The sequence below is a fragment of the Aulonocara sp. 'chitande type north' Nkhata Bay genome, linkage group LG10 (assembly GCF_057382095.1).
Source record: "Aulonocara sp. 'chitande type north' Nkhata Bay isolate Kocher_YH1m ecotype deep benthic linkage group LG10, A_spYH_male_GT1.1, whole genome shotgun sequence".
Classification (NCBI taxonomy): Eukaryota; Metazoa; Chordata; class Actinopteri; order Cichliformes; family Cichlidae; genus Aulonocara; species Aulonocara sp. 'chitande type north' Nkhata Bay.
In genome coordinates, this window is record NC_141353.1 from 3,724,375 (window position 1) to 3,737,239 (window position 12,865).

The following is a 12,865-nucleotide window of genomic DNA, read 5'->3' on the forward strand; positions in this document are numbered from 1 at the left end:
TCGCAGCACATCACGAACATCTGCTCATTTGGGTTTGTTTTACAGTCCCAGGACCTGGGTACCTTGGGTAACAGTCAGTAATGATGAACTCTGCAGTCTAATGTGAGGCTCTCTGTAATACAGCTGAAGCTTGGCCCAAATTGGATCATGCAACAGCACAATGATCCCAAACACAGCAGCAAGGAAAAGAACCAAAGCTCAGTCAAAGTCTAGACCTCAACCCTGTTGAAATACTGCGGCACAAATGCCTGCAAGCATCGGTGAACTTAGGCAACACTTTAAAGAAGAGTGGGCTAAAACCACAACCACAACAAAGACTGATAAAGTCAGCTGCTTCAGGCTGCTATATATGGTTCTACAAGCTACTGAATCCTGGGTTGTAGAAAGTCTTTTATAAAGTGTTTTTATTTAAACATTTTCGTCTTCAAAGTCAACACCATCTTTAACTGACCCATGCCAAGGTAATATGTATTACTTGACGATTATTTGTCAACTCTTTGTCTTGTATAAGACGTGGTTTACACTGGATATTAGTGTCACTGGTCTTGGTCATGTGACCTATCGCAGGTGATTTAACCCCCCCCATGTTTCACAGGTTCAATAAATAAGGACATTGTCGTTCTTCAGTGAGTGGATCATCCATTCTTTTCTATGTTTAATAAAAAAAGAACAATAGCGTAAAACAAACCTTCCCTCTAATCAATCAACAAAGAAAAAAGGAAACAAAATACGCTGACATTCCTCTTCACATACCATTTAATGCTATCAGTGACTTTTCTCTACAATAAGAGGTGTTATCAGTTGCTCCCCAGCAACAGCAACTCATCTTGCTCTGCTTAAAATCTCAGATAGTGAATTTTTTAGGCTTTAATTGAGGTCCGACCTGCATGACATGTTATTATATTATATTAAATTATATATTATGTACTGATTTTTCTTTCTTTTAAGAGAAAAATATTTTTTAACCTCACTTTCCATGTTTTTTGGGTGCACAAACTTAAAATGCATCTGTTAAACACAGAACAGGTAAGTGTAGAACCCCAATAAGTCATACCATCATGCTTACTTACGTGGACTTGAAGACAAACCTCATCGAGACACATGCAGTTAAAATTTAAATGTAATTATGACAACTTACAATAAATTACAACGTGCTTTTGTCAATAACAGTCAAATTCATAAAATTAGAAATACAATAACATTACACCATTGATAAATAAACAGATAAGACTTCAGGGGTGAATGAATCGTTGTTTTCAAGGAGTCAAACTAAATGGCAGACACAAGGTGCTTATGAGAAATTCATCGTGTAACTTTTTATCAGTTTCACATTTCAATACTGGCTCCATGTAGTGTTGCTATTATCAATGCCTACAATGGGATCAAACTAAGCAGGTGCAGAGCGCTAAACATCAAACAGTGCCTCATGTCACCTAACGCAACACAGACACACAACTGAGCAGTGGGAGATATTTCATAACAGCAGCTTATTGCTTCTCCTGTGGACTGTCAAAAAAGCTCACTTGCTACTGAGTGGCCTGCAGTCTTCCTTCAAATCACCTGGATTCATGAATACTGACAACAATGAACTAACAAACAAAGTTTCTCTTTTTGCGAGAGAAACATATGAAGCAAAGTAGTGTTCTTCCAACTGTTATGTATCTGAGCAGCTTACTGTATATAAACGCCTGAAATAGTCATCTTGTAAAATAAGCTCTGACCCAGACTCTACAGGTGTGGGGAGACATACGACCAAATCCTGGGCATCCAGGATGCGAGTCTCCAGGTATCAAGCAAAATCCAGCGACTTCACATCTATTCTGCTTTCTTAAAAAGCAGTCGCTGCACTTCATGAGGTGAAAATGAAGGAGTGCTGTCACAATAATTTCACAGTCCGGCAGCGGATGTTCCGTGGTTGAATCTGTGGTGTGTATACGTATGTTTCTAAACCGTGGCAGCAGATGTCAAATGATGACGGCAACTGTTTATCAGTGGGAGTTTTGTGTGTGTGTGTTATTGTGCAGGCATGACTCTCCACAGCTGTGCTCATTTAGAAGCCTTGTATATGGCAATAGGCCTCCAGGCTAGAGAAGAGGACGTAGAGGAACCAGAGTCCAAAGAACAGCAGTGAGGTAAGGACTTTGGGGACGCGTGGGCCTCCTAGTTCACCACCTATGGACGGCCTTCGGCGAAGCATTAACACTCCCATACACAAGAAGGCAAAAATGGTGAAAAGCGTGACAGAGAAGGCCAGTGATCCTGGGTCCACACGGAAAACCTTCCCTTTGACTTCCCAGTATATGGCAGACACAGACCAGGCCACACCTATGCCCAGAAACACATTAACTGCGTTACTTCCTGTCACGTTTCCCACAGACGCATCTGCGTACTGATCCTGCGTAGCAGCAACTTTACTAGCAAAGGTGTCTGGAAAAAAAAAACAGTCAAGTTAGAGAATGAGGCTAATCAGCTGTACATTCTTACATTCACTTTCCTAATTCAAACTTCTGCAATACAAGAGTGTTTACAACAACAACTATGACAACAAGAACACCTCACTAACCAGGAAGAGAAGTCCCCAGTGCTACAAAGACCACTGCAGTGACAGTGTCTCTCAGGCCGACGGTGCACCCGAAATGGGAGGCTAGGTCTCCGATAATGGCTGTTAAAATACCAATGACAGTGATCGAAACTATGAAGCACGCCCAGCCATTCCAGTACCCTGTGGGTGGGACGCAAGCAAACAGGATCTTCCAGAAGATACAAAATATGTGCATGAAATAGTCGAAGCAGTTGGGCACTCGCTGCTCCTCTCCCTCATCCTCATCACCTGTTTACCAAGACACAGAGAAAGTAAATCAAACACGGCAAAAAAAAGAGAAGACGTCAATACCTGCAATCACACTTTGGGCCAATCACAGACCGCTTCATAGTATCAGATGAAGCTTTAACCCTGTAAGACCCAACGCATCAAAAAATATTATCAGTATTTAAAGCATCTTAAATCTTTCACATCCATGAGCCAAGGCGACGTTTACTGTACACTAGTCAGTTTTAACCACCAAAAGTTTATTGTTGAAGTTAGAGTTCTGTTTGGGGGCGATCGTGGCTCAAGAGTTGGGAGTTCGTCTTGTAATCGGAAGGTTGCCGGTTCGAGCCCCGGCTTGGACAGTCTCGGTCGTTGTGTCCTTGGGCAAGACACTTCACCCGTTGCCTACTGGTGGTGGTCAGAGGGCCCGGTGGCGCCAGTGTCCGGCAGCCTCGCCTCTGTCAGTGCGCCCCAGGATGGCTGTGGCTACAATGTAGCTCCCATCACCAGTGGGTGACTGGGTGGGTGACTGGTTGTGTAAAGTGCTTTGGGGTCCTTAGGGACCAGTAAAGCGCTATACAAATACAGGCCATTTACCATTTACAACACAGAGACATTACCACACTTCCCAGTCCACATTGTGTCCATACCTGGTTTCAAAAGTACAAGTCTTAATTATAACGTTCACAAAGTCTTGTAATAAAATTACATGCAGTGCAATAAATTTCATGCATAAAGATTCACAGGCAAACCTGAATTTCAGAAATTTACAAGTGAAGCTCCAAAAAAATGACAAAAACACAAAACAATAAATAAATACAAAGATGCCACTGACCTGCACTGACTGTGACCGCCCCGATGAACTGCTCTTTCCATGAGCGCGTACCAATCACCACGGCCAGATTTGTATCCTTGAGCAGTTTGTCCACAGTGTTCTGTTGCAACAAATTAAATATGTTGGTAATCAAGCAGAAACAATCATTGCTTACATGGATGCATACACAACAGATGGGTTCACATTACACAGTTTCAAGACTTTTTTCAAACCACGTCTCAAATGTCTTTTCATTTGAACTTGTTTTGTTATTTAACACACACCACGACACCAAAAAGAATAAATACTATTTAAATGATCATTCATCTATCTAATTGAGAATAAGAACACATATTGGCCACTTAATTAGGTATACCTGTTCAACTGCTCTTTAACATAAATATCTAATCAGCCAATCACACAGCAGCTTAAAGCGTTTAGGCATGTACGCAGAGTCAACACAACCTGCTCAAGTTCAAACAGAGCATCAGAATGTGGAAGAAAAGTGATTTAAGTGACTCTGAATGTGGTGTGGTTGTTTGAGAAACTGCTGATCCACTGGGATTTTCCTTCACACTAGAATTTAAGGAGAACGGTCAGAGAAAGACTGGTCAATGAGTGCCAGTTCTCTGGGTGAAACTGCCCTGGTGAAGTCAGAGCAGAAAAGCTAGACTGTTTCAAGCGGATAGGAAAGCAGCAGCAACTCACATTGTTGCCCGGTCTAATCAGTCTAATTAGTTCTGTTGCCACATTTGGATGGTCAGAATCTGGCAGGGTGGATCCATCCTACCCTGTATTAACAGTTTAGTTCTGCAGTAATGATATAATATTATGAGGCATTTTTTCTTGGCACACTTTCATCCCTTTATAATCCCAAGTGTTAGGATAGTGTGCCTTGTCACACAGCTCTAATCATCTCAAACTTGATTGTTAAACATAACGATGAGTTCAATGTACTCAAACGGTCTCCACAGTCAGCAGAGTACCTTTCAAGAGATTTGAAACTGAGAAATCTGCAGCAACTGAGTCATGCTGTCATGTTAACATGGACCAAACTGAGTAATGCGTCCAGCATCGTGCTAAATCTCTGCCATGAAGAATAAATGTATTTTTGAAGGCAAAAGGGGTTTGAACCTGGTATTATACAGGTATACCTAATATAGTGGCTGATGGGTATAAACACAGTACCAAATGAGATGGACTTAGTCAAGCAGTGCTTACACAATACACAATGTACACATACATTCCTTCTATGTATGGGAAATAAAGGTACATGGAATGAAATAAAATAGATAGATTGGAAGCAGATGAGTATCAAACAGCGCGTGAGTAGAAACTGTACCTGGTCTAGTACTCCATTGGGACTCTGACGCACAACAAGGCAGCAGGAGGTTAGTGAAGAAAACCACATACTTGTACAATCTTACACATTTATTTTTCAAAGTTTTTAAAGGAATTTGTCCAAATTTGCAAGTAAAGTTCTGGTTTAATTTGTCAATCTTCAGGCTGCATGTGTTTAACATAACTTCATGTCAGTAACTGCCACTTTACTTGCAGTGTAACACTTGTATGAGCATCATAATATAAGAAACAAACACCCCCCACTCACTCCACACACACCTTAAACTCACAGGACTCCTCTATGATGACCTCTAGCCTGCTGTGCTCTCCAAGAATGGGTTTTCCCATCTCAGAGATCCTCCTGGCCTGTTCCTCCTCAGGGGTGGGATTCACTGTGAGAGAGAGCAGACAGGAGATCACTATTCAAGCCTTAATGATATCTTACACACGTGCTCTTAACCTCAGTTGAAGCTAAGGTGAAGAAAAATAGCACACTAGCACAATGTAACATGTTATATAGTAGCTTCTGCATTTTTAACCATTTACAACTGGTTGTAAATTTTGCCATCAGAGTGGGAAGACAAGTGCACAGTACAGTGCATCAATTACATTATATTGCCAAAGGTATTCACTCACCCATCCAAATTATTATATTGAGGTGTTTCAATCGCCTCGGCAGGCAGACTGCTTCCACAAACACACTCAGGAGCTCAGTGTATTCTACTGTGGTATTGCAATGAGATGTCACCTGTCTAACAAGTTATGACATGTCCTCACTGATAAATATATCCACAGGCAACTGTTAGTGGTATTATAACAAAGTGAAAGCAATTGGGAACAACAGAAACTTGGACACTTAGATCGCTGAGGTGCATAGTGCACAGAGGTCATCAACTCTCTGCAGATTCAATCGCTACAGACCTCCAAACTTCATGTGGCCTTCAGATTAGCTCAACAACAGTGTGTAGAGAGCTTCATGGAATGGGTTTCCATGACCGAGCAGCCGCATTAGAGCCGTACATCACCCAGAGCAATGCAAAGCGTCAGACGCAGTGGTGTAAAGCACACCGCCACTGGACTCTGGAGCAGTGGAGACATGTTCTCTGGAGAGACAAATCATGCTTCTCTATCTAGCAAGTCTGGGTTTGGTGGTTGCCAGGAGAACGTTACTTGTCTGATGCTTTGTGCTAACTGTAAAGTTTGGTGGAGGGGTGATTATGGTGTGGGGTTGTTTTTCAGGAAATAGGCTTGGCCCCCATAGTTCCAATGAAAGGAGCTCTTAATGCTTGTGGTGGCAGATTTCTTTTGTATTAATCATATGTTTTAATCATATCACATTAGTAATAGTAATATCGCTTTCTCACTTTAGTATAGCAAGATCAGTCCTGTCACCAGTTGTATGCATGCATGTAGAATGTTATCACAAGTGGACCCCAAGTTTTATTACGCCTTCACAGTGGATCCATTGTAGACGGACATCCTGCTCAAGGGAGGTTTTAAGGATGGGGCTGAAGGTAAAGCCCCCCCCCCACCCGTGAGATGGGCCAACATGTAAGAGTTGTGGAAGCTGACATATCCATATTGCAATATGTTATTAAACCACTTCAAAATGCTCCCTGGGGGTGTTTGCAGGTTATTTAAAATTTCCACAACATGCTTCGGCATGTCCTGACCTCTACCTGAGGTCAACTGCCTACTTGTCTAATATCAGTGTCTGACCTCACAAATATGCTTCTGGAAGAATCGTCAAAAATTCCCATAAACCCATCAACACACTCCTAAACCTTGTGGAAAGCATTCCCAACAGAGTTGAAGCTTTTCCTGGCCCAAAGATGGTTTCTGCTTGCTTGAGTGAAATGTGCTCACCTGGGTTGCACATAAGCTAGCCAGGTTTTCCAGTCTTTCTACTTGTACTTCCCGAGTGTTTGGCCCTCTTCACAAGCACATTTAGTGTTTCATCCTCTGGCCCTGCCACTATTTTTTTAATAAAAACACAAACCCGTGGAATAAATATTAATGTATTCATAAACGTTTTACAGACGTCTTCATGCCCATTGAGACAAACTCACAAATTGACAGTAAGGTATTAAAGTGAGTGTAAAAAGAAGCAAGAGCTTGGGCGTTCACTGAGCTCAAAACAAGAAATGCAAATTTCTGCTGATAGTGCAAAACGACCACTTCACACTGTCACATTTAGGGCCAAGGATTTAGAATTTCAAAATAATGGCCAGCTATTTTAAAATGCTGCACAGATCACATGCAAAACCACACCCAAACAATCTTACCCTGGTTTAGCAGCAGTGCTGTGAACAAAGACAGATAATGACTGAGTACAAGCAATATTTTCATGCTGTGATAAAACAGCCTTACACTCATTTCGCTTCTGAACTTCCACAAAAATTATTTTATACACGACTACTTCTTTCCCCTCCACTGGCATGCAAATATCCAATTTCTGCATCTTTTTGACACAATGAGGTTACACGAACAAATAATTACACCAGTAACTCATAATTAGCTGTAGCGTCTGTGCTGCAGTGAAACAGAGACAGTAGTGAACGCCTGCGTGTGAGGTTACTTGCAGCATTCAGCTGCGTGTGTTGTTGTTACTGTTTTGATACTTGATCTTGCACATTGATGCGATCTAATGCTTTCTATTAGTGTAGATGAGAAAGGAAAAACAGACTACAACTGTTATCTTATACTAATTTTTTTAAGTGACAGAGTCATGAGAAGTCACTTTAACATTAAAAATGAAATCTGAAATAATTACACACTCACAAGAGAGTCCTCGCTTTAGCCATTTGGGGTCGTCAAGCACAATGAAGAAGTTTTCCTGCTTTTCATACTCCTCCACGTTTATAATGCACACTCGCAATGTCTGACTGAAGACACAAGCACACACACAGACAAACACACACGCACTTATTTCTATACAGAACAGTTCTGTGATTTTACACAGGAAGAAAAACTCAGAAATACAACATAGTCTCTGCTTCTTAAGCATCTGCACCTATATATATGTAACATGCATAGGTAATGTCCAATGAACTGAATTTACCAGTTGACACACCTGAGCTCAATAGTGAATGAATAGGCTCATAGCAAAGACTGTGAATACTTTCATAAAATTGCAAAAATTTCAAGCAGACCTTTTTTTATTCGTCACTTTGTGTGACTTAAAGTGAAAAATAAATATAGGCTTAAGTTTTAGCACCGAAGCCAAAGTAGAGATGTCAGGAATGACAGCTTATAGCTAGATTAACAGTGTGCCCCTATCTCCCAGTCATTGCCTCTATGTTACTATACCTTACCTGGTCTGCTCATTGGTGAATTCCAGCTCCCCTCTGGTCTCCTCGTAGTCCACTCCTGCCTTGGCGCTGCCATCTTCCGTATGGTACGGCACAGCAACTGTGCCCCTGGACCCCGAGTTCCTCAACACAGTCACCGTCAGGATGCCTGTGCTCTCACTCACCCGCAGCACATGCTGCTCAAAGGTGAAGATGCCAGCATGATCGTCGTCCAAGATGGTGACCGTAGCAACCAGCGGCTCCACTAGTCTCCCTTTGGGTGGAGTCCCCATCCCTTCATTTCCACCCTCCTCTAACCTCAGGTTCTGAAGGCGCACAAAGAAATGCTCATCCTCTTCAAAGATGTCATCATCCAGGATCCTCACCTGGAGAGAGCAAAGTATTTTAAAGTTACATTCCTTCCAGATGCACGTGGTTGTTAACCATTTTATTGAACATTCACTACAATTAAATTCTCAGAATGACAGATTCTTTGATCCCACTGATGACAGACACCACAACTATAGGGGAGAAATCTAGATTCCTGGTCACCTCTCCAGGACAATTTTTGTGTTTGACACTTGACAGTGACGATAAACGTTAAACACTGACACTAACATTACCCTTTTTCCCTTTCTTACCTTGATTTCTTTGTGGGTCTCCCCTGGTTTGAACACCAGGGTTCCCTCAGTAAATTCATAGTCTGCTCCAGCATTGGCAGAACCATTTTCTGTACAGTAGTCCACATAGAATGTATTCTGACCAGTTCCCCCATCGAGGATCACCCCCAGGGTCAGAGAGCCACAGTTCTCCGTGCACTGATACTGGGAGCTTTCAAAACAAATGTGCGAGCACGTGGCCTTATCAGTCTCGTGGCCTGAACGTCGCGCGTGCTCAACAGCATGTTTCTTTAATATGTTACCAGCACCGATCATCATGCGAGTCGCCTGGACACGGTAGAAGGCACGGCTCTTCTTCTGGTGAACCAGGGCAGAGTAGTTGGCCATCTCGATCAGCTGGTCCAAATCTTTGTCTGGGTGTTTCTCCTTAAGATCTTTCAAGATGCGGACAACCTATCAGAGCAGGAGAACTAGTAGTCAGACTAGGTCTTGTGTTTACACAGATATGTGTGTTGCTTAATGTTATGTAAAAACGCCCTTTAAAAACGATTTGCTCAACAGTGTCTTACAAGAAGAGATTTTATTGTAACTATCCAGACAGGGTTTGCAGTGGGGATGTGAAGAGGGATGCTCACACCAGAACGAAAATAAATATCTTAGTTTGCGATGACACAACATGTCGTTGTTTCTTTGACGACCTGTCTGCTCTTCTGCAATTCCCTTATTGAGACTCCAACTGAGATAAAATCTTATTTGCTTCAGGAAACGTGATAATGAACTGCCACTATTTAATATTACATGTACTTTGTATTTATTTTATTTGCTATGGACCCATGCGTATCTTTAATAAAGTGAAACTAAACTAAAAACTAATGTCTAGTGTGACCATTAAATATGACTGTTTATAAACTCACTGAGCTCTAAACAAAAATGAACTGATTGGAAATGTGTGCAGTAGCAGTAAGAACTTTACATGCATTCATCATGAGCATGAACATGAAAATACATACATACACCCCCACTAATATTTGGCTACATTTTAGTGGGTTTGCCATCAACGAGCTGTTAGCATAGTTTTGGCCACACTTCTTGGAAGAATTTGTAGTGTTCACTTAAATTAGTTGGTTTCTCGGCACAGATCTGGCTTTGGAGCAATTTTCAACATGGTTAAGGGGAGGAGCTTTGGTACTCAAAGATAACCAGTTTAAACAATGTACATAACTGCAGATTATTTAGATGTGGGACCACTTTGCCACGATTTAGAAGAAGACATCGTGACATCACCACAGACTGAGAGGCTGCAGACCAAGAAAGAAGTCCATGCTCCTTCTCTAAAATGTGCAGCTGCCCACATGGACAAGCCAAATGCTTTCTGGGCAAAAATTTATGGTCAGATGAAACAAAGATTGAGATATTTGGTCACAATGACAAGACATATATTGGGAAGAGTAAAGGTAAGGCTTTCTGAAGATCGTATTAGCGGTCAAGAATTGTTGTGGCAGCATCACATTCAGTTCATGCAGCAAAGCATGAAGTGGATGGAATAATGAAGACTGAGGACTGCCTCCAAATTCTTCAGCTTCACCTTAATTCAACAGCTACACAGTTGAAACCTGGTCTCAGTTGGGTGTTTGAATAGAATAATGATTCCAAGCACACATCAAAACTGGTTTTGTAATGGGTAAAGTAAGCAAAGGTAACATCAGGTTACTGGAACGGCCTCCCCAAAATTCCGGCCTCAATCCTAATCAAAATTTGTTGACTTTGCTTGAAACTGGTCAAATATCCAGTCAGAATTACAGCAGTTGCTTGCTGATGGCTACCAAAAGTACCTGGTTGAGGTGGAACTTGTTGAGGAACATTTAACCATTAGTGTGGATACAAGCAAAGTTTTGACCCTGAGTGGATTAAAGTAAAACAAAATCAAACTTGTGCAACCCAATGCTTGTTTTTCAGTCATTCAAGATATATGCTGTATAATTATTCCAGTCTGGATAAAGAACCGATCAAAGAAATCACTAGAAAATAAACTTATCATGACATTCATGTCATTGACGAGATATTTGGCCATAACTAAATGTATATCAGAGGGGCAGATCAGGCTAAGCGGTTAGCAGACAAAGTTAGAGGCAAGGTCGAGATGGTTCGGACAGGTGCCAAAGAGGCAAAGAAGGATATATTGGACAAAGGATTTTGAAGATGTAGCTGCCAGGCAGGAGGAAAAAAAGAAGACCACAGAGGAGATTCATGGATGTAGTGAAGGGGGGCATGCTGAGGGTTGGTGCTAGAAACAGGGTGAGATAGAGGACGATGATCAGCTGCGCTGACCCCTACAGGAAGCAGAGTTCTAATTAGCTAAAACAAAACAGATGTTAAACCTGAAATTAATGGAGAAAAAAAACGCTCTTTTAAAGCCTTCAGGCTGAGTGGCTCAATAAGACGTTTGCCTGAGTCTTACCTCATCTTTGTTCGGGTCTAGTTCATTGCCTGTCTGCACAGAGACCGTAACAGTGGAGGAGTTTCCAGGGCATGCACTGCTGTCTGACAGCTTTCCGTCCACGATCATGTCAATGCCTTTGGGAGCAAGGTCCCCTTCCATTTCCACCACGATGCCGTGCCTCTTGTCAGCACGGTAACGCTTGTGCATGTATTTGTAGAAGAGTAGGCGGCGGTCAGCGATCCAAGCCAAGATCACACACACCGGAAAATACAGCAGCGTCACTATGGCCTCCCACACCTGATTATGCAGGCAACATGAAAAATAATCAGTTACTCATTTGATATATTAAAAATAGAATAAAAGGTATGTGTATACCTTTTAGCTAATTAGATGTTTGGGTGAGTTTTAGAAACACAACATCTAAAAATACAGACTGTGGGTGTGCAAAGGGTTACCAAGTGAGGATTTACCAAACCTTGTAATACAGCTCGTAATATTTTGAATGTCATGTAAGATTCAGTATTTAAGATCCCCGCATCTGTTTGAAGATTCTTGCCACTTACATTTTCCACCGTTTCCTTTTGTTCTTTACAGCAGAATTCAGGTGTTGATTTAAATATTTGTTTTCTTGCTAATCTGTCGTCCGTACATGAACACTGCAAAGTGCAACAGTGAGCCACCACTTCTGTGTCTGCAGCTCAGTCATGTGATGCTTTGCTTTGCCCTTCTGCCATGCAGAGATGTAGTTTTTATGAGTATTATTGATCTTTCAGGTCTTCCACAGTTTCCTCTTACTGACATTTCAGGTTCTTTCAAACTAATTGATGCCAACGAAGCACATGGGCATAGGGAAGCTATAAAAAGATATTTTCAGATCTGCTGCTTAGGCATAAGATTGTTAGGATTGCCACATTTGGTAGAATTGGTATGATTATTACTTTCTGATGAAAGAAAGTAAATTTAGCAGAGAGTAAATTTGAACAAACATTTGAAAACAAATGGCACTAATGTCATACAAATAAAAGTAACAATGCATTAATATTTAAAGCTGCGGGGTGTGAATTCTCACCACTAGATCTCAGCAGACTGCAGATTGAAGTCAACTGAATCCTGTTTTCTTACCTCTCCTTACCTTGCCTCTGGAGGAGGCTGTAAAACTGTGTAAAAAGAGTCCAGTGTGAGCGTATGAGTCAATGACGCTTACTTCTGACTGACGACAGGGATACTGCAGTGAGTTGTTGAAGATATCCTCAACTCTTCCGTCCATAAGTACTGCTGTTTTTGCCACTGCTAGCTGCTTTTAGCCAGTGTTAGTGGAAGTTTCTTTGAAGTGGATCTACCGTTGCTGACTTGGACATTTAGGGAATTCTCTTGTATTATATGAGAATGTAACCAACCCGTGTGCTTTTTGTAATAATCTAGTCTATCATTAGCTGGGGTAATACTGGCTTATAACCAGCTGTTATTGTTGTTTAGCTGGACCGTTGTCAGCTGTACGGAGTCAGAAGCGTCGCACGTCTAATCTGCTGACAAAAGGTAACTGTGATAATA

General features: G+C 41.6%; 1 protein-coding gene across 2 annotated transcripts in view; it reads right to left on the minus strand.

The window, feature by feature from the left end:
- Positions 1 to 737: 737 nt before the first annotated feature.
- The window catches only part of slc8a2a (solute carrier family 8 member 2a), a 28,382-nt gene continuing 16,254 nt past the window's right edge, over positions 738 to 12,865 (minus strand). Inside the window, exons 5-13 of one of the 2 annotated variants that reach the window (XM_086307852.1) lie at positions 11,333 to 11,611; positions 8,896 to 9,327; positions 8,279 to 8,640; positions 7,746 to 7,849; positions 5,244 to 5,356; positions 4,966 to 4,989; positions 3,645 to 3,744; positions 2,564 to 2,830; positions 738 to 2,427 (exon numbers count right to left, since the gene is read on the minus strand). In XM_086307852.1, coding sequence (XP_086163978.1) covers positions 2,051 to 2,427; positions 2,564 to 2,830; positions 3,645 to 3,744; positions 4,966 to 4,989; positions 5,244 to 5,356; positions 7,746 to 7,849; positions 8,279 to 8,640; positions 8,896 to 9,327; positions 11,333 to 11,611 — 2,058 coding nt within the window. In that variant the 3' untranslated portion in view covers positions 738 to 2,050. The remainder of the gene's footprint in view (positions 2,428 to 2,563; positions 2,831 to 3,644; positions 3,745 to 4,965; positions 4,990 to 5,243; positions 5,357 to 7,745; positions 7,850 to 8,278; positions 8,641 to 8,895; positions 9,328 to 11,332; positions 11,612 to 12,865) is intronic. The other variant, XM_086307853.1, reaches the window with a different exon arrangement.